General features: G+C 34.9%; 1 protein-coding gene across 1 annotated transcript in view; it reads right to left on the bottom strand.

The window, feature by feature from the left end:
* LOC129248976 (uncharacterized) overlaps positions 1–19,109 on the bottom strand; it is a 108,896-nt gene extending 89,787 nt beyond the window's left edge. The window contains exons 1-2 of the mRNA XM_054888605.1: positions 19,060–19,109; positions 15,550–15,731 (exon numbers count right to left, since the gene is read on the bottom strand). Coding sequence (XP_054744580.1) covers positions 15,550–15,731; positions 19,060–19,109 — 232 coding nt within the window. The remainder of the gene's footprint in view (positions 1–15,549; positions 15,732–19,059) is intronic.
* Positions 19,110–23,163: the final 4,054 nt, after the last annotated feature.

Genomic DNA, 23,163 nt, shown 5'->3' on the forward strand with positions numbered 1-23,163 from the left:
CATCCGAAGTAAAATTGTGAGAGTAGCTTCTGCTGCCACGCCATCGGGAACTCGGCAACAGAATTCTGCCCGTTTATTTCACTCGTCTCCACACATTAGTCCAGAAAACATAAAGGAACTTGGCTCTTGGAGTTAATTAGATCATCTTTCCATTAAGAGGCTTTTCAGATTGAGTCGAGGTTCTTGCAAAACTCTGACAATGAGGTTATTTTCATGTCCGTTTGGTGTTTTTTGTAAGAGGTTTGCTCTACTAAAAATGATCTATTGTATTTGCTGTCTTTAGCAAACTTAACTCCTTATCACTTTGTTTTGTATTTGTTCACTTTTCTATCGGGTTGGCATCCACAAACGACGAACGAGTGCTGTCCCTCCATTAGACGAACGAGTGCTGTCCCTAGCTAGAAAGTAGGTACACAATAAAAAATGTTCAACCAAGTGACTATCGTTTTGCCTGACCCATAAACAGTTTTTTCGAGTGTTTGAGGTAAACCAATTGTTTGAGGTAATTTGCTAGCTGCCAAACGGTGCTAACCATTGTATTTATTCACTTCAAAATTCCACATTCAAAAGTATGAAGTACCACTTCCATTGCAAAATTTACTCATTCACTTATACAAATTCGTTTTAAAGGAAACCATATGTTCAAACGACTACACTTAACTCGAGCAACTTCAAATATGCAAATTTCCAACGTAGATCTGAGAATTAAGGAGACACGCTTCAAATTAAATGAAAAAACAACAATACACGCACATACCAAAGCCCTGCTCCATCCCTATGCCAAATGCCAACTGACGGCATTTCAGTATTTACTTCGAAAAAGACGTCAAGGACAAATAAAGTGACATCTGCTGTTCTAATTATTAAAATAAATATGAACGAGTCCAAGGAAATAACAAACTAAAAATATCCAATTCGACTTAGCAACGACATAAGTGAGCTGTCAAACTTTGTTAGATAAACAACAACAATCCGCTGAATGTGTGAATGACTTCGTAAATATGTGATGAAATGGTAGCTTATGACGCGGATTTGGTGGTGGATTGATTGTTTGCATTTTATGTCGCGTGCGCACAGCCGTTAGAAGTAGCGGGGTAAGTAGGAACAAAAAGTCAAAATTACAGTAACTTCGGAGGTGAATGTGAAATACTTGGAATAACATTGACAGTGCATTTTGAACGAAACACACGTGGTATTCAACACGAAAAAAATCAAATAAAAAACATGTGAAATAAGTTTGCATACCAACATACCAAAAGTAATTTTATAGTCATACACACGTATGTATGTACATATTTATGTGCTTAATTTGATGTCGACCGTGGGCGTAATAATTATGTTATTTATTTGCTCACTTATAATTGCTTTTCAGCATATACATACATACATAAATTTATACAATACCCCGGCAAACAGAAAACTTGAGTGACGAACTCGAGACCGGTGCTAATGCTGTCGCGTGATTAGCTGAGAATTTGTGTTTGCCTTTTTTCGAGTAATCAAATTATTTTGCTCATGCAAATAAGACGATGACTTGGAATGTAGTTATACGAGGGGGGTTCAATAAGTACCCATGTTAGAAATAAAGACACCATTTTCCAATACATTTTTTTTAACATAGCCCCCTTTTAGAAAGATACACTTATTCCAACGCTCCGGCCATTATACAGCATCAGTCTGCATAGTCAGCATCCAAATTTGCTTTTGTTTCCTCGTAGTTTTTCCCATCCCAAAAAAACGAGAAGCTCACTTTCCATCTTAGCAAAAATCCCGAAACACGTATTACTCTAATAGCTGCCAAATCCAAACTAACTTATCAATTTGTATAAAATTTGTTTAGCCGAAGTGCGATAGATGGCAGCATACGATACTAATACCAACTTCCTTCAGGAACGCCCTCTGTCATCAAACCCGAGTACTTATTGAACTGCTCTCGTACAAATCCATAATCTCCGAAAATATTTAGCCTTTTGGCGGTCGCCATAGCCGAATGAGTTGGGGCGGAAGTGCAGGGGCTCGAGGACACCGTACATGAAACAGCAAAATGAGGAAAATGTTTTTTCTAATAGCGGTCGTCCCTCGGCAGGCAATGGCAAACATCCGAGTGTATTTTTGCATGAAAAAGCTCCACATAATTAAAAAATATCTGCCGTTCGGAGTCGGCTTGAAACTGAAGGTTCCCCCATTTGTGGAACAACACCTAGACGCCCACCACAAATAGGAGGAGGAGCTTGACCAAACACCCAAAAAAAAGTGTGAAGCTCGATTATATATTATATATAAATGTATACGTTCTCTCTGAATTCCGAATGGTAGTCACGCACCAACCCATTCGGCTACACCGGCCGCCGATTAATATTATTATGATTATTATTATTATTAGGTTTGCTAGGTGTCTTGTGTGCCGCATACGCTTATGCTCTTATATATGCCGTTCGTTCGTTCCAGGCCTGAAAATCTATCCTTTATCTCGCCTCTATACTCTGCATATTATGTTACAATGATTATGGGGATCTAGAAAGTACTCTTACGATTCGAGCTGCGTAATGTACACTTTCCAGATCCCGTCCGCGTCTATGAATCTATATGCTTATTAATAAGTGTAAAATTTCTTTAGAGTAGAAAAATAATCATTTCCTTGCCTTTCGTCTTCGACACACTAGGTTTTTGTTGATTCTCACGCGCTCCTTGAGAAGATTTTCCTTAATATTCACACTACATCCCTGCATTGGTCAGAGTTATCTATGTGGGCCTTCTTATTTCTCTGCGGGCTCATAATGCTCCAATCGAGTTCAATAAAATCTTAAAATAAAATGTGGTTCCTGGTTCAGCTGAAATACATTCTATATATATTACATTCTAGCCTAAAACAATTTTTTATATTGTATTTATTGGCTAAGTAAATAAATAAATAAATAAATTATCTGGAAATAGGCTTGCCTTTATTACGAGTTGCAATAGATTTTCGATCTTCGCTGTTTATCGAAAGTCGAAGATAGAATTTTAAGTTGATATTATGAGTGGCGCAACCTTGTCGAAATTTTCGTTGAGTACTGGTTTTTCTGGTGAACAGAACTTTGATCTCTATGCTGCTTTGATCTAGTATGCGTAAATCGCAGAAAATGTAAGTATTTTGTGTTTGTTTCTGGCAACTTGGAAATAATTTTAAGCCATTTATGCAGGTCTTGTAAGTACCCGTGTCGCTATTGCAAGAAAATCCGCAATTTGCAAAAGGAATTTATTGAAAGTTTCAGTCATCAAAAAAATTGCACGAATTTATGCAGAAATTCAATTGTTTAGGAGTACTTATAAGGGCGATAGCAAAAGTTTTTTTTTTTGGCCAGTTCCACTAATCTCTCAACGTCATTCTCGTTGAATCGAAACTTCGTCCTACTTATTATCACGAATTTTTTAAAAACTTGATTTAATTTTCTTAATTTTTATCTTTAAATATTTTTAAATAAACTTGTAATGAAATCGTTTTTTCTTTCATTTAAATTTTTCCTGTCAGCAGTTAGAAGTAATCTACTGTGTGAGCGAAATTCAATTCCAAATGATAAATTCGACCACAGTCGAAGATTGCACGTGGCTTATAATTTACGCGTATACCTTTTTTTGGCCCTTAGTTAGACCGCAACTCCTCCTTCTATTTGTGGTGTGCGTCTTGATGTCGTTCCACAAATGGAGTGATTTAAAGTTTTATGTCGCTTATGGTGTTTCATGTCCCTAGTGGGTTTTGAACTCGGACCGTCCCGACTGGCAGTTACGCCGCGGCGACTTTGACTACATAAGGTGTTCAGTAATACTTCCATCTAAATTTTACATTTAAATGTTGCCACTTTTTGAATAAAAATTTTTATTCTTATATTTCGTTATTGTGATAATATATTAATATTTAAAAAAAGTCACAAAGGAAAGAAACTTCAAGCAGCTTGCTTTATCTAAAATCCATCATGCTTGCTTACTTCTTACAGAATCTCAATGAACGAACGAGCAGAAATAAATTTGCCTTTTATCAGAATTTTTTTTATATAGATACAAGCTCAAGTACAAAGCAGAAAATTCGACTCTACAAACGCGCAGCATAAAATTGCTAAGATCAAAAAACCATCTAGGCCAATGCTGGCGTATCAAATCATAAAAATTCTAAATAAATCAAAGTTCTGCCTTAACCAAAATCTACCAACGCAACCACACCTTTGTTGTTGATTTGCTATTATTTTTGATTCTTTTTTTAATTTCTATTATTTTTCTGCATATATTTGCTATATCCTTCTTCCCTTTTATTTATTTTAAACTCTATGTTCCATCCTCTTTTTTCATTTCAGTTTTTGCAACATCTTAAAATTCAATCTCTATTCCATTTTCCTCAAGCTGCTCTACACACCTCCAACTTATGCAAGACAGCAATTAGTTAGACGTTCTTACACCCGCAACTCAGTTCGCGGTTGCGGCTCTTCTTTTTTGTTGTCATTGTTTTTGTAGTGCGGTTTTTCTAGCGTGCGCGCCGAGTCACACACTTATACATACAAATATTGTAATTACCGTGAATTTTCGATTATGAACGGTGTCGTTGATTCGTTGATTCGTTCATTTGTTTTATTGTGGTTTTGTGGAAGCATTTATTATTGTAATTATTTTGTTTTATTACTTTTTTGTATTTAATTTTACTTGCATAACATTTTCTTAATAGTAAGTTGCATAAAAATTGTCGTTCAAGGTGATGCACTTGAATTTTGAGACTATGAATGTGTTGTTGGGGTAGCGTGGAATACTCGCTAAGAGTTGGATGTTATGCTTCGGCTGAAGATATTCAATTTCTATTGCATATTACATATCTGCCTTTTTTTTTTCTTATCGAAAGTGCTTTAAAAAACCATAAAATCACTATTTTATTGGGCCGAGATTTTGCTGACCGAATCATCTCAAGAAATGTGTCTATCAGTAGGCCGTCTAAGTACCTTTAATAACTGGCTTTTGCTAATGGTTCAGCTGCGGTTAACGACTTGAAGCCAAACATACAGTGCGTTAGTAGAGAGAAAATGCTAGTTATTCTGAAAAAAGCTAAGAATGAGAATGTCCGGTAGGTTGCCCAGCGAGTGTTATGCTCAAAAATATTTATTAGCACTGAATGCCATTCAAAATTTCGCAATGTTTTCTCCTTTTTTATAAAAGCTAAACCTGCCTATTTATTTTGAAATCTCATTCAGAGAAGTGATATCGAAGCAGTTGAAGACGTCAGACGACTTTAATTTCTGAGCCAGTTGAACTTTTTAAGTGAGTCGGGATATAACAGTATTTTAGAATTCTGCTCAGGCTTATACGAGCAGTATTCAATTGTTACCCCGCTGCTGCTTGTATTCTCAATCCATTTATCGAACTTTCCTTACAAATTTAAGTGTCCAAGGCTGGGCTGATACCGAAATTATTAAAGTTCGTATCGTTTCAGCAACTCAACATTCAATTCGGAAGTAATTATTCAGTATTTTGAAACGTTGTTCAAGAATAAAATAATCCTTTGAGTTACTATAACTTTTTTGAAGGAAGCAGCTTTACGGCTCAAATAATTATTATAACTGATTTAAAAAGAAACCAACTGATGGCAGCCTTCTTATAAGTGGAATACAAGACCTATTGCAGCGGGGGCATGCGAAAAAACCTATGCAGAATGTTTTTTGACAAAACATTAAATTTACAACGAGATTTTAAATTGCTGGATTCCTATTTAGTTCAAAATTTTGTTTGTACACAGAGATTTAATTTTTTTTACAACGCCGTTTACGATGCCTCACATATCGTCTATAAGGAGGTAGGTGGAAAAAAGTCATGGTGACAGTTGACAGAAAAAACCCGTTTAGATTCGGAAGGAAAAGTAAAAATCGTAAACATAAAGATTTACATCATTTACTCGTCCTCTCTCCCAACGACCGGTCAAAGAAGCAAAACAATCGGCGCGATTATCAACTAATCAGTTGAAACACTCTGAACTGTTCAATACCAAGTGCTAGTTTTTTAACTCCAATCAGTTCTACAAGTCTCATAGAACTTTTACGTGAAATTATTTATCAATTATTTTGTCCTTTTTTCTTTTATTCATCAAAAACTAGATTTATACATGTACATACTTGAGATTATTGCTCACAGGAATTGGGAATGAGGTTTTGAAATAAGGTGCATATTTTTTTGTTTCATTTCTGGAGAATACATACTTTTAGATGACATTTTTAAAAAGAATTAAAGAACTACTATACAAAACAAAAAAAAAAAAAATCTCTGCACATATAATGGTTCTGAGTTGGTTCAAAGTGTGGAAAGAAAGGCTCTCCAACGATTTCTGTCAGCCGCTAAATACCTGATTTTATTTCATGTGGCGGTGGAAATGCTCTCATGGAAGGTTGCGAACATCGTGGGCTTTCTCTGTACCGGCTTCCTCATTAGTTGGCTTCCATTGAAAAGCGATTTTGGCAACAGTTCCATTATCGTCTTTGGTTTGATTGGGTAGCGAGTGCAGTAAATGAGCGAAGGAAGGTCAGCATTGGAGACTGTTCTTGGTCAAAATATGCGGCAAATAATCTTAAGGCATTTGTTGATAAACGTTTGAAAGCATCTGCTTATGTGTTCAGATATAAGCCAGGACTCTGATCCACATAGGAGAACTATGTTAATTTTACGCTGGTATTGAAAGTTACCAGCTAAGTTTTGTTCCTAGCGGCAGGTTACGAGAGCTCCACAGGCGGTTTAGCTTATGGAACGCAATTTAAAGTTTCCAAATATAAAGGGTGGTTAAGTTTTAAGGGCTCAACACCGGCCCTTATTTTCCTTTTTCTTAATGATGATAATATTGGTATAGATGAATTCTGTATAGAACAAAATATTGGCCAAATGGTCGCCGCGGCCTCGGTGGCACACCTTCATCCGATGGTCCAAATTTTCGATGACGCTGATGCATAATTGAGGTTCTATGCCATTAATGTTCCGAATTATCTCATCCTTTAGCTCTTGAACTATTGCTGGCTTATCGACGTGCACCTTTTCTTTCAAATAACCCCGAAAAAAGAAGTTCGATTTGCGCGATATGTATTTTGATTTGGTTCACACTCGACATCGGCTCTTAAAATTTAATCACCCTTTATAATTTGATCTCTTCGCGCGACTTTGCAAATATATATAATTTAAAATTTTCTATATTCTTCGATTTTTAATTTCTGTTTACATAACTGCGCAAAAATAATTTTTTGAACAAAGGAAAACTCACTCCGAAAATGAGAAAAATGGGAATATTTACATTTATGTAATATTTGGGTATAATTTTAACATTTCCAATAATTTAAGGCCAAAAGTTGTATTTTATTTTTCTATCCAACCGTGTCTAATACAGATATTGATATATCGAAACGGTTCGAAATCATTTCCTAATTCAATATTAAAGGAAAGCTTCCTATAGTAAAACCACTGTGCGCCAACACGATTTTTTATATAGATGGGTGTAGAAAGAAGACGGCGCCATTCCGTGCTTTATCAAAAGCTTGGATAGTAAATTTTCCTTAGCAGGTGAGTAATTTTGATTGCTGATCTTTGGCTAATTGAAAGCTAAAATTGCTCTGCCTTTAATAGGAAAATTTATGACATAAAAGACTCATTGTAAATTGGCATTTCAATGCACTGTTGGCAACTAAATCAATCACACAAAGCAAAAACACAATTTCCACTCTTTGGAAATCTGATTAAATTTATTAATAAAAAAATTGAGTGCAGTGTAAGCGGGATCGCATTATAAATCGAGATTTAACTAATTCGAGTTTCTGGGAGGTTTACAACTCCGTCCACAAACTGGTCAATAACAATTCTGGGAACTAGTGGGACTTTCAGCGCTTTTCACTCATTTTTTTCCAAAAAAAGAGCAAAACTTACGGAGATATGGACATTTAACTAAAAGAATTGGGTAAGGGCAACTTGGGACTAGTGCGGCAAAAATCGATTTTTAAGATTTTTAAAAAAGTCTGTAAAATGTGCTGAAAGCCGCACTAGTTCCGAATAAACCAATAAAAGGAGGAGATTCTAATCGAAAGTTATGATAAGTCACTAGGTTCAATATGCACCAGCTGCATTTCTGTTCATGGCACAGTAGTCTGTGCTCGCAAATTGTTAATTAACATGTAAATATACAGATTCCTGTTACCAGTCGCTGCTATAAGCGCTGTTGCGTCCACATCACTGATAAAGCGTATGCAACGCTACAGTGACAAATAACTTCTGCCTTTCTTGCTAAAACTGTCAATATTTTAATGTTTATGTGTGTCAATTATAAAGATTTAGTGCCTAATTAAATAAATATTGTAGGCATGCAGAGTTTTCGCACTTTGCTCTCTGTTATGCAAGTAGATTAAATTAAATAATTTCATTTGCACAAACCGCTAATTGTCATTGTGATTTACAAAGGCTTTGTTATGTAATAAACTGATTTGCAGTAGATATTTAATATATTTTTTAAACTACTCTAATATATAAAAGTAGTTGTTTCACATTCCTTGATAAGGCATTTGCTGCCAAGTACTCCAAATGTAAAATGAATCCTAATACCATAATTGTTGGCATGAGGGAATAAACAATTTGCATTTGTAGTTATTTTGAAGCAAATCAGTTACTTCAAAGAGAAGGTTACTGTATCAAATGCCATTACACAATTATCATTTACAACATCCGGCTCATTTGAATATTTTCCCATATGCAGTGAAATAAATCAACTTCCAACAGTTACGAGTAATAATTAAGACTACAAGTAAATAGTATATATTTTAAACAACTAAATACATATGCACACTATTACATATGATGGTATAAATGTGCGTCTGTACATACCCTGTTGGGAATTTTGTAGTCGACCTATTAAAATAGCTGAAACATTATTGCTAATTTTTAATTGGTTTCAAAATAATTAAGAGTGAATGGAATAAAATAAGCATAAAGTACTAACACTTTTTGCACAATATAATAGCAAACATTTCTCGGAAAAAATAACAAACCTGCGCTCGTTCATTTTGCAATATATAGATGACGTAAGTAGGCTGCTTTCCTTTTCTATGATATTTTCTTGTAGTCGACTGCCTTATAGAAATGATGTTGCTTATTGAAGTTTTACTGACCTATGTTGCTTTTGGATGAATTTAAATGTATTAAAATGGAAATTTCGCTATTTTTTTCAAATAATTTAGATCTTACATTTATCGCTTTCTTAATATTTATTTGTGTACTGAACAGTGAAATATATCAGTAGAATAAAATTGTATTACATAGAGATTGCGGGATGTTATTTAAGCTGCATTAACTCCCAACTCCATTTATGAAAACGAAATTAAAAATCACAATCTATACATAGGTGTATAATAAAGGGGAAAAACTACAGTAAAAGCCGTCATGAGAAAAGAAACAAAAAAACAGCAGATATTCGTAAAGTTAAAATCTTGAGAAATATAATTGGAATTCAATGGACGCTCAATTAATTTGAACGATATTCATTATTAATTTTGAATTAAAATAAAAATAATTCTCTTCACTCTTAATAAATTTTAAAATTCTTAAGTGGGTCCGCGACCAGCGAGATGCTATCGCTATTGTAAACATATTATTATTATTATTATTGGTTGACTGTTTGTGCACTGCGACCAGAATAGATATATTGTACAGCAATTTAGCCTACTTGAACAGTTTTAGGCTATTAATAAATCCTAAAACTGCTGTAGGCTTAATTTTTACCAGGACGTTTTACTATTTTCTAGGTAATTTAGTCGGTAATCGCTTAGACTTCGTTGTTCCTGCTCACGCAGAAAGGCACTTTTGAAGTTGTTATTTACCCCGCAGAAAGGTTGAGGATCTATGAAGGGTGTGTTTGGAACCCACATAAAGGAAACAAAGTTTCTTGACGCTAGAGGTTTGAGGATTTTAAATCATTCTCAGACCAACCTTGATTGGAATGAGAAGTTATCCAGCGATTTTAGAGCTGCTTGTCTATCAGAGAGAATGTTAATATTGGCACCGCGCGTGCCTCTCCGTAGACATTCTCTGGCACACAGCTCTAAAGCGTGAACCTCCGCCTGAAAATTTGAAGTGGTTTTTCCCATTGCAATTGCTTTTTTGAAATGTGGTCCGACAATTCCAGCCTCGGCACTACCGTCTTCCATTTTGGACCCATCAGTAAACCACACCTGTGCGCCCTATTTGAAGAGTATTTCATTGTTTCTCCACGCTGAGCGGTCACTAATGACCACTTTGAATTTCTTGGAGAATTATAGTTTCTTTTCCATCTTGTCGTGAACTGTGAGTCACGGAGAGATGAGGATTGAACCCAGAATTCTGACATGTACTGCCTTATTTGAGTTGGAATAGATTAGAAAGCCTTAGACCTGCACTAGTCCCTTTGGCTACAAGATATAGTGGAATTAGTCCAGTGACCATTCCTAAAGCCGCTGTGTAAACACAAGCCTTAAGCCTTTAAGATCCTTAAATCCGCAATTTTGATATGGGCAGAAAGAAGGCGTCAGTTGAAAATTTTTCTCTGTGTGTGCACTTAGTTTTTGATGAATATGAACAACTCTGCAGTGAGGCTTTAGAAGTTGGTAAGATTAGCTGCATCAACTATTTGATAAAGTATTGTGGTAAAGATCAGAGCCAGGGTTGAACACTCTGCACTACCACTAAATTGCATTACCAATACATTTTTAGTGATGGGGAACATAAGGATATGCACCTCCACTCATTATGTATAATTCGTATCAATAAGATTTTGTCATGTGCAGGAGCTGATAGACTTTAGACTGGAATGCATGCGGCGTGATTTTGGTAAGCCAAAGGGTATCGTTGCTCGTGTCCGTATCGGTCAACTCATAATATCAGTCCGGTCAAGGGATCGCTGTAAAGCTCAAGTGGTCGAGCTACGTTTAAAGTCCCAGGAGGTCAAAAGATATGCGGTTCAAATATATGGGGATTTACCAAATAGGACCGTGACAGCTATGATCAGCTCCGTAATATGCAGCCGTGGGATTGAAATGTGAAATATATCCGCACTGTTGGTGAAAGCACAGACGTTTAAGCTTAAATAAATTTATGTGTTAAGTCTTAGAGTTTTTATGAGTTCGAATCAAATTTATAGTCAATTTGGTCCCAATATGAGTTGAATATCATTTTCAAAAGCTTATTTTCTTATTTTGGATATGATTTTTAAGCATGTAATGGTGAATTGAGCTTTTTATAAAAAAATATTTGTCGTTCGGAGTCGGCTTAAAATTGTAGGCCCCTCTATTTGTGGAACAACACCAACACGTACACCACAAATAGGAGGAAGAGCTCAGCCGAACATCCAAAAGAGGTATCAGCTCCAATTAATTTTTTTTTATTGGTAAATAATTTCTAACAGCAAAAACCTCTCTCAGAAAATATTAATCCACAGAAGACAGAGAAGTTGAACTTCCAATTGTTTTTTTTTTTAATTACAAGCATTTTCGGAATAAATGAAGTAATGTGTGTGCGTTTTTATTGAAATTGATATTTTGAATTATGGCAACTCTAATAATTGCTTCTGCATTATCATGATGAAAGGTACAGCTGATATCGTAATCTTTTATTCTATGAAGCTCGTGCTGCACTTGCATAGGGAATTCAAAAATATATTTATAAAAAGTGATTTCTTTCTTGTTAGAAAAGGTATATCGACTTTTGATTGCCACTTTGTTTAAAATGGCGATTGAAAAGTTTACTTTTAAAAATCTATTGTAGTATATTGAATTTTGAGAATTCAGTTTTATTAAAATATGGTATACCTCTTTTGCCTTAAACTTTGGTAGATTACTTTTGCGGCATGTGATTGAGCTATAAATTAACGCAACCGTCTAATCTAAAATATATTGATATATTTAGATAGTTTATAAGTATTTGCAAACATGCACGCAGTGAACGACAAAATCCCCTAGACAGCAAGTCGACGTTTTAACAGGTTGTCAAGTGCACAATTTTACATGTAAACTACATTCGCACTTACATACTTAAGTGTCAATATTATAGCAAGTGGCATGATTTACTTTGGTTAATAACGGTAAGTTTATGTAAATGGAATAAAAAAATAATGTATAAATAAATGACAATTGGCTGCGTTCAATTTTTTTTTATTTTGACTGGCGCCTAGCACCGTTCATGAGAATGTTGTAAGTGCTGCGTAGACAGAGTATTAGTCGCTGATGGAAATGAACGATAATCGAAATCGAAATTGATTTCTCTAGTCATTCTAAACACTTTGATATGCATACTTAGGCGTATGTAACATTCTTTACAAACTGGATCGATTTGGGCTGCTACATTTTTGACGTGGTTGATTGTATTACGTTTTTTGATAAATTGGGCTTTTTTTAGAATTCAAAATGATAATATAATACGAAACTGAAATATTGCTGAAACAAATTTTTTTTTAAGGGGACCGGTACCTGTAAACGGCCACATTTCCCCTGATTTTCATTAGAATTATTTAAAATGAAGAAGTCAATATATTTTTTTTCAAAATTGGCATATCGTTTATTTATACATTAAAATAATATACATTTGTTTTTTTTTTTAATCATTTAAAATGGCGGATGTACACTCAATTCTTCCATGAAGGTCGCAGCGGGGCTTCTCAATAGTGACCCGAATACAAAAAACCATAATCATAATTTCTATGTAAATTAAACAAAAATGAAAAAACAAAAAATGCGCGGAATAAAATGCTTAAAAAAAAATTAAAGTTTCAGGGAGATCGGAATATCTTTTCGAGTTATCGTGTACGCCAATTCGAAAAATATAGTTTTGAGAAAAACGAGTCTAAAGTTGGTATACATAACTATACTTCTCCCAGCGCTCGAACGCAAAGAATAGAGTCGTCACGGTTGACGATCTGTAATATAAGAAATACTTAAATTTACGTTCTAAAATTTTTTTAGCATATTCTTAAAGGATTATATTAACATTTTATGAAAATTTTTGTTTCGAAATTTTACAGGTATCTGCCCCCTTAATAAGGTAGATTATTTCATGGCATTTATTTTTTGATTATGATATCCGGCATATGTCCGCCGTGGATGCTAGTTCATGGTCCATACGATCAGCCCAATTTATAACTTGTTTCCAATTAATCTGAATAATAGATCTAAATGAGCCCAATCAGCAAAAATGCGATGCAAACGATGGTCTTTTGGCTTCAATTCTTTTACGAGCTGTATTTTATAGACACTTAAGACAAGATCCTTACGTAAATTTTCCAACAAAAGGCCAACAAGTTGAGAACGACAATGAATCCACATTTCGGCGTCTTCTTCAACACTTCGCTCTAAGAACTTCGCGAAAATATTTGTTTTTTTTTTTTCAAAGTAAATTTTCACAATTTGGAAGCGTTGCTCTGGCGCTGAACGATTCATGATGATTAGTCAAACATTACTGAACAGAACTGTCAACATAGTTCGTTATTCTTAGCTGTCAACCCATAGTCCTCGATATGGATAGTTCTTATGCAGCTAAAAAAACAGCCGATATGTATATATATTTATGGAAATAGAGAGAATAAATTCGTAAATCCCTAATTTTGTCCTTTTAGCTTAGATACTCTTTTTCAAGAATGTATCAATGCAGTTACACATATTGGAGCTAGGAGCTTCCTTCATACTTTATTTTGAAATTAAAGGAATTACTAAAAGTAATAAAAATAATCAATACCATCAAACATAAAAAAAATAATTATTATTAATAAATTACTAAAAAAATACTCTTCTTATAAGTCTATTTTTTAGTTATTAAGCCCACTAATTAAATCAATTAAAAAGTAATAATTAATTAAAAAACAAATTTCAGTTAATGGAGAGATTATTATTACTATGAGCAAAAGTGTATCTCGCCAGATCAAAAGTTTTACTGTTTCAGTTTTTTTCCTGAATGCACGCCACTTGCGTTAAATTTCCATAAATAGGTGTTATGTGGGAATTCTTGAGCATCAGAAAGTCCAATTTTAAAATCTTTATTATTATATTAAATAAAAAAAGGTTTTTTTTCCTTTTAACTTCATTCAGTGCAATTTTTCTTCATGAATTTTGTTTTACTTTGTATTTTTACTAAGAAATTTTTGGCCAAATATTAAAATTTTTCACATATACCATAAGTAAATTGTAAACACTTTTTTTCGGATTTAAATTTTAAATTCAATGTTTTCCCATCTAAATTAATATATGAGTCACATTTTTTCTTACACATCCGAAATTTATGTTTTTACATCAAAATTCAAAATTAATGTTTCTTGTATTTTTTCAAGATATGATTCTTTTTGTAAGCCGCGGTGAGAACTCTTGTCCTTTAGGAAGTCTGACATTTCGCTCAGCATCATTTCCAAATGAATGTATTTTTGTTTCATTACTCCAAAGTTTCTTACACTATTTTTTCCTAACCACACCTGGTAAACATCATGACTTGCGGTTTTCAGCAAAACTTTTCCTCTTCTTTAAATTTGCTTGTTTCAACAGAGGAATTTTACCAGTTATTCTGCCTGGCAAGTTCGTGTTGTACAATCGACGCTGTACAGTTCTCGCTGACACTACGTTGTTGATGTCAGCGGCAATGGTATTTCATTACTTAAAAGGATCCCTCTTGGCAAGAGTCACAATTAAATTATTAGAACGACTTGCAGGTTTTCTTTTTACCATCACGTCGTTATGTAGATTTTTTAGGCTTAAGGGCGTTCACAACGAAATTTTTGGACCGTCCAAGCGAATCAGCGCTAAATTTGTACGATTTTTTTTTGTTTTCGAAGATTAACAACAAGCCTCCACTCCTCATTTGTGCAATGCTGCGCGTGACCCATCTTTGAAAGGAGTTCATATTAATTATTAATTATTAAATGACCTATCTCTTCCACTATTTACGTTGCATTAAATTTTTTTTTTCACTTAATTAGTTAAAATGCAAGAGTTATCTGCAAAGTACTTATTTTAGTGGCCACGCAAAATTAAATTTTGTAAAAATAACAGAATCTGTGCAACCAATAACGCAACTTAATATTAATAATGGGCCTTTTACATTCGCAACGAAGCAGTGATGCCAGTTGTGGAAGGAAGCGGCGAAATTTTAATAATGGCTTTAAATTGTTCGGAGCGGCACAAGAAAATCGATAGATAAAGGCAGCGTAGCTATTTTAATGACCATATGAGCGTATAAATTTTAAAAACTTTTTCTTCATATTTACATTTGAAACTAAATTTTATGCAAATTGAATTTTTAATTAAGTTCTTTTCTAATCTAAAATTTAAAATATTTTTTTTCTTTAATTTTAATTTTAAATTACATTTTTTCAAACAAAATATTTTTGCACAGATACCTTGTAAAATAAAAAACGACTACTCACTACATTTTAAATTTTGTTTAAAATTTTCCTTCTGCAAATTTGACTTTACATATTTAAATTTGAAATTAAGTTGCTTTTTTTACACATTTTTTATTTACATTCCTATTAAGTATTATTATATTTAATTTTATTTAGTCACTTACCTTGCTGGAAATAGTTAGCCTTGCGCACATACACACACACCAGCGCCATCAGTTGTAGTTGTGACAGCCGTTGACGCGTCGATTGAGGCAGCGGCAATAAGTCGCGTAAATTGGCGATTTCAGCATTGATCAGATCGCGGCGCAGCTTCGAGGCGCCCTTTGTCGATTTATTGGCGTCGAATCTGTTGAGGAAAAAACAATTTAAACACATGAAAAATATGGAAAGAATAAACATGCGCATGTATTTATACATAATAAAGATGATAGAGCTAGAGTTTTACGAAATCAAGAAAACAAAGAGTACATAATATAATACATACTATACTACAGGGTAGGCCATTTAAAGCGGGCCCATTTGTTTCTGAAAAAAAACATTGAAAAAAACATTTTTTTTTGTGTTGATATGAAAAATCATTTATTTTGATTCAAGGAGATTTGTTCCAGCTAGTTTTTGAAAATGATATCCTTCAAATGTTTGCCTCTGGCCTTGATGGCCAAATGTGTCCTTTTTTCGGCGTTTTCCATCGTTTTGGCCAATATTTCGGCCGGTATGGCGGCGATTTCGCGTCGGATATTGTTTTTAAGTTGAGTTAGAGTCCTTGGCTTGTTGATGTATACCTTGGATTTCAGATAACCCCACAAATAAAAGTCCGGTGGCGTCAAATCTGGTGATCTCGGTGGCCACGGAAAATCACCATTTTTCGAAATCAACCTTCCAGGGAACAATGGCTTCAAAAAATCGATTGCCGGGTTTAATTTTTGTGCCATTTGAATTTTGTACGGAAACATTTTCAAATCGATGCGAATTATGCGCCTGAGTGTTGTCCTGGCGATGCCTAATTCCTGAGAACGACGATAACTCGATGTTCGCGGAGCCTCCTCAACACTGGCTCGTACAGCCTCGATATTTTCAGCAGAACGTCGTGTACGTTGTCTGGATGCGTGGCTGGTATTGCTGAGACTACCGTGGTTAATAAATTTTGCGTATAATGGCGCACTTTTAACTTTATTTTTTTTTTTAAACGCACGTTGAGTTTTCACAATTGAGAAGTTATTTTGGATGTAAAGCTGAATTATTTCAGCGCGTTCTTTTGGAGTGTACTGCTCCATGGTAAAAATTGTCTTGGACTGACGCTTCCAACGCGCTATGTCATTAGTCGATCTGACGTTCCTGTCAAAAGTTATAGGGTTGCCCGATGGGCCCGCTTTAAATGGCCTACCCTGTACTTTACGATCCCCGAGGACGCCATATGTACATACTATAACGCAGAGGACAGAGACAGACAGGATAAGATAAATGTATATTACAACAACAGCATGAGAAATCGTGTCTTATCCTCATATTTTATACCGCTCAGCGAAAATGATAGAAACAAGTTTTCGCCTACCAGAGAGTGTGTGACGTCACACTAGCCTAGTTGCGCAGTGTTGCCAACCCTTTGCTCTTCGCAATAAATATATTGCTTTCTTATATCCAAAATGCGAGCATTTTGATTTTGTTGTTGTTTTTTTTTACTAATTTGAAGCTACCAAAATTTGAAGAAATTTGAGACTTTGTAAGAATATTGAATCCACTTCTCTCAACTCTTCTTAACACTTAACATCTTTATATACATTTTCAGAAATCTTTGAATGTACTAAATACGAATTAAAACCATTGAGGTGTAATTATATCAAAAAAAACAAATACCAGATAATATTTACTGAAGAAACCATAGACTTTTTGAAAAGGGTGTACCTTATCTTGTTACATAACCTCAAATATCGCAAACAATTGTTTTTTCGGCCTAAGGTTGGATTTTTAAAACTCTGTTTTTTCCGTAGAGTCAATTGTGCATAACCATACCAAATTTGTTTTAAAAAGCACATTGGAGAGTTGTCACGCATACAAAGTTCTTTAAGTAATTCAATAAAAATTTGATATTTTCTTTTCTTTAAATAGGCATTTTATTGCTTTTCTATATCAAAAACTAGGCAACAGTGCTAAATAATTTAAAGAAAATGTATACTTTATATAATTATAGACATCACATTTAATTAGAAGAGCCTAGAGAAATGTCAGGAAGAAAGAACATAAACTCCGAGACTAGAGAACAAAAACAACATACAAAATTAATTTACGAAAATGATAATCTGGTCACACTGATCACCAATTGGGCTAGTATGATGTCGCGAAAATCAGCTGATATTGCCAATTCGCTGAGAACAAAGTAAAGGGACCAGGATAGGCTTCATCTCATTACTCTCTCCATCGTGGCATCGTACAGTGCCTATGCTTGCTTATTAAGAATTGTGAGGTCAGTCATCTTTTTTAGAGAGCACACACCGCGTGCAACTCATAATTTTCGAAGAAGTTCCTTTTGTCCACTCTTTCGTTTCTTAGTTATAAAAAATGGATTAATAACATTTAATGATTTTTTTTGAAGTGAAACTTCTTAGGCGTCGATGGACGAGCGAGAATGGAGAATAAAATTTCAAGGCTATGCAACGTTTTGGGCATTTTCGTTCTGCGAGAGAGAAAAAAGATATAACGTAGAGGAAAAGGAGAGAGAGAGCTATACCTTATATATATCTTAGATACACTTTAGGCTATTTTTCCTTGTGGTTGCTAATTTCTAGTGAGAAATAACACTGCCTACTTTTTAGCGCTTGTTTGTTGGTGGAAACTTGTAGAAAATACATTTTGGTGCTTACTTTTTCGTATTATATTTCCTTGGTGCCTACTTTTTGGCGCTTATTTTCGTTTACTGGCTAGTGCTGGTGCGTACTATAAAGTGCTATCCATTCCAGCGTCGGATTTATTGGTATTGACCCTTCTCGGTTTTTTTCGGCAAATTTTGTCTATTCGTATTCTCTGCAAATGTTGTGAATTTAATTAGATATATATTCTTTCTCTCTCTCTCTCTCTCTCTCATTTTCTCTCTGGTCTTTCTCCTTTTCTATATCTGCCTTGAAAGTCTCACTTTTCACGTTATGTGTACTACGCTACACGCACTTTTTGTTTTTCTTTAATTACAAAACTAAACAACACTTCTGAAACCAAATTTGAATTGCACCGAAAATAACTAGTCGTTCATTAGTTAAATATATGATGTTGTATAGTGTAATCGATAGTACTTTAGAATTGTATGTAAAATATATATTTCTGAGTAAAGTAGGACTTGGAAAAATTTAAATAAAATTTATTTGCATTGTGTGGTTAGTGTGCAAGTTAACACAAACACAAGTTATTCACGAAAAAAGTATAGAAAAATAAATTGCTATTTTATTCCTAACAAAAAACCAATTAAGTGAAAGTTTATGTTTTCACTCGGCAATAAATCTATGAGCAAATTAATAGTGTAGTTTCCCCATTTTAATTATTCTCTGTTTGTTGTATTCTTTTTGTTTGTTGTTTTTTGTTGTTCCAAATATAGCATTTTAAATAATATAATTAAATAAATGCAAATTGTTTGCTTTTTTACACTACGAAAGTGAGATTTGCTGCTAACGGGATTTTTCTCGACCTACCGCTCGTTATCGTAATTTATAAGAATGTAATTAATAACCACAACTTGCATGGATTTACTTGCACCGAATGCACAGCAGCAGATAAGGTTAATACAATATATGCATGCAAATAAGTATATTATTATTATTTCTAATTATTTTTAGCCAGTTACATTCTTAGTTATAATTACAGTGCTCGTTCAATGATTCGAACTCTTAACTATATGTACATAGTAAAAATCGAATTTTTTATTCATTTATGATTCGAAAATCTGTTTGCACAGAAGCACATGCAGTCTGTCTAATGAAAGCATGATCGCCATAACTTGGAAACTATTTGACCAATTCGATTCTAACAAATTTTATAATATTTATTATATGCAATATAGCACATGGGGTGAAAATTCTCGGGTCTAACAAAGAAAACACGTTTTTTTTTTCAAAATTAGCTTTATTCATTTCTATCAAGAACAACGCCATCATTCCAACGCCGCTCTAACATTTCAAAACCACTTTTGTAGAACGATTTATCTTTTGGCTCAACTTAGGCCTCAGTTTCAGCGATAACCTCTTCATTCGAGCGAAATTTCTTACCTGCGAGCATTTGCTTTAGGCCTGCGAACAGCCAGTAGTCGCTGGGAGCCAAGTCTGGCAAATACTGTGGATGTGGGAGTAACTCGAAGTATAATTCATGTAAACTAACTGCCATTGTTTTAATTGCCTCAGAATCATCAACACTATCTTGTTTTTTGCCAACCGTGAGCAAACGCCGCACCCTCTTTGAGCAGAGCTTTCTCATAGTGAAATGCTCATGCAATATAAAGCCAACACGTTCGTTTGATATCTTTAGGATGTCAGCTAACTCATACAACATCACTTTCCGACACTCAAAATGACTTTGTGTTTTTTTTTTGTTTTCTGGTGTTGCCGCCTCGTTTGGACGTTCACTGCGTTGTGCATCATCGGTTATATAATTATATAATTTCTTTAAATTGCTGACTTAGACCACTTTCATAATTAACACTAAATACATTCTATATAATATTGAGATTACAACCACTATCTAATGGCTCATTTTTGACGATATCGTAAAAATTACATTGACTAAATTTGGTTTAAAATAATGTGATGTGAAATAACTTTTTTTTAATTTTGCCTTAGACCACTTTCACAGTCATGGGCACAAATAAAATATTTATCGCCTAGATGTCAGTAGTTAGTAATTCCTAGACGTACCTTTTTTACGTCATCTTTGATTAAAGAATGGTCGGTCCATGAAAATGGTTGACCTTTAAGAACAGCATATCGCAAAATTTGAAATTTGGTGAAACATTTTCAAGAAACTGTTTCTGGCGAGGTTGGGAAAAGAACTGACAGACCAAAAACTGGACGTTCTGTTGGAAATATTGCTACTATAGCGCAAAGTTTTGCTGAACAACCCTCAACATCGATATCTTGACGATTTCAACATTTAGGTATTCATGAATCGACTGTTTGGGGGATTTTACCTGTAGACGTGATGGACATTTCATTTGTTTATGGCGACTATGATAACATATCATAAAATTAACATATCATAACTATTTTCAATGCTGCCAATTATGTTTTCTGTTATTTGGTAAGTTTTATTAGGCCGCGCTCACACAAGGTAACTTTTTTTGCTTCAACTTTGCTTATTCTTTTCTCATGCTCCCGTGGTGTCCACACACCCTGCAATTGTTAGTTTTTAGTCCACACTTGACAAACAACATTGAGAAGAACAAGAACACATAGAGTATTGGCAAAGCACGAGCATCACAAGTAACGAGTTGAGTCCATAAATGGACTAAGGGTGAGCGAAACACTTCAAGAAGGGGGTATATAAATCGGCTACCTATTGAGACCTCGCTATTGAAGTATGAACCCGAGTCCAGTGAACAATGTCAGCAATGAAAAAAAATATGGTGAGCGGGCATTGAAAGCGAGGAAGTCCTTATCGCGACTGAAGGTAGAGACAATGCTGATTATTGTTTTCGGTACATATGGACAGGAAAGTTTTATATTGCTGTCCGAAACTTGCCGTGAATGACTGGATCTTACACTATAACAATATGTAGGCCTACTCCACGTTCATTGAGCAAGATTTTTTAGCCAACGTTGCCGTACCCACTCTTTAGCGATATTAGGGCTCTCTGCGACTTTTTCTTATTCTCTGAGTTGAATTGGCACCTCGAGTGAACAATTTATCATGGTGGCGTGCAGGAGGTCAAAGGAGCTGTTACCGTGGTACTGAACAGTGCTGAACTTAGGAGGAAGATTAGGCTGCTTTCAATCGTTGGAACCCTGATGCAGAATTAGAGAGAAGTCGATACCAGCATATAAAGAAATGAGTATGTAAACAATTCTGACGAGCGCTGCTAGATATTAATTACACATAGCAATTACGCATTTTTGTTTCATTGAAACATCCATCGCACTTAATTGTCACACACCTCGTATGGGTACAAGCAACCCACCTATATCGCTTTGACTACTTGGTCGATTTCGTTTACTGGACAGTACCAGTAAGAAAAACAACTTCTAATGAGAAAGCAAATTTTAATTAAAAAAAGAAGGAACTAAGTATCTACACATATATGTATGCTTTCTAACCAAACTGATTCCAACTACTTTTTATCTAAATTGATTACAGCCCCATTAAAGCGACCTCTTGACATGGGCCGCTAGATGAAGCCAATTTACGAAGCTTTCCCCAATAAACTTAGTTCACTAACTGTGGCTAATTTACATATTTGCGATGGCAATTTTCGCTCAGCCAAACAAGAAGACAAATGAGAAATTAACTTCAAACACATTAAAATCGTAAATGCGCAAATTTGCGAAGTACGACAATTCGACAACAGCATTTGACAAATCGCTAACATTGTGCGGTGCAGTACAGTGCAGTAAATAACTAGGCAAAAAAAAAAAATAGTAGTGAAAAAAGCAGTGAAAAACAACTAAAATGTATGGAAAAAGTTTGGTAAAAATCGGTTAAAATTGTAAGCTACAAAAACAAAGACGAACAACAAGTGTATATGTAAATAACATTTATTAGTGTTAGTGGGTAAAAAAAAAAATTAAATAAAAAGTAGTACAAAACAACCGCCACATAAAGAGACCAACAGATAGACAAAGCTTATAGCGCCAGTTGCATACATACATACATATGTAGACTTAGGCCAGCTTGCGATTTAAGTCATTGCAGCAGCAGCAGGACGAGAGGATTAGTGCGCTGAGAGAGGGTGGCTGTTGGAAAATTGTGCGCATCTCTGGGAGTAGATTTTCACTTGAAGATTGAATTGCAATTCCGAGAAATTTGCGCAGCAGCAATCGCCAAATCGCGCAACAATAACAACAACAACAAAAGTATCAAGAAACACACAGTCGAATCAAAAATGAAAACAAAATAAAACGAAGAACAAAACCAAATAAAAAACAACAATCATTTTGAAAAGTGGAGAATGGGCTGTTAAGAGGCAGATGAGTAACAACTTAAGTGCAGCAAATGCATTATTTGTTTAAGAAGCAGCATCAACAGCAGCAACAACAACAACAACTCACACCACACCATATCCCTACACCCATTACAACAATAGTATAGTAGCAAAAGCAACCGTAAAGGCAGCATAAGTGCTGGAGGAGTGGAGCTGCTGACTGTGTGGAAGCTCGCACACACCCGCTGCCGCTGCTGTGGGTAATTGTAGTTGTGCACACACATACATGTACTGTATATACATTTGTTTGAGTGTGCTCCTTGACATGGCTCGCCTGTTGACTGACCTGTGTGTTTATTTGTTGTTATTGCTAAATATCTACTGCCTCACCACTGCACAGCTGTGGATAGATAATCCAGCTGATGGAAATGGGCATGAAGATGATGATAATGATGAAGATGATGGGCGAACAGTTGATGGTGATCTATGCGTTGCTGCCGCTGCGGCTGTTGCTGCTGCTGTTGTTGATGTGCAGCATGCGGTACATCAGTGTACAATTCTGATTAAGATCTTCAAATGGGCACCTCTTCTTCAGGAAAGAGAATAGTGAAAAAATTTATGTTGAGAAAATTACAATAAAAACAAACAAGAGCCCTTCAAGAAAACATAA

The sequence above is a fragment of the Anastrepha obliqua genome, chromosome 1, assembly GCF_027943255.1.
Source record: "Anastrepha obliqua isolate idAnaObli1 chromosome 1, idAnaObli1_1.0, whole genome shotgun sequence".
In the NCBI taxonomy this organism is placed as follows: Eukaryota; Metazoa; Arthropoda; class Insecta; order Diptera; family Tephritidae; genus Anastrepha; species Anastrepha obliqua.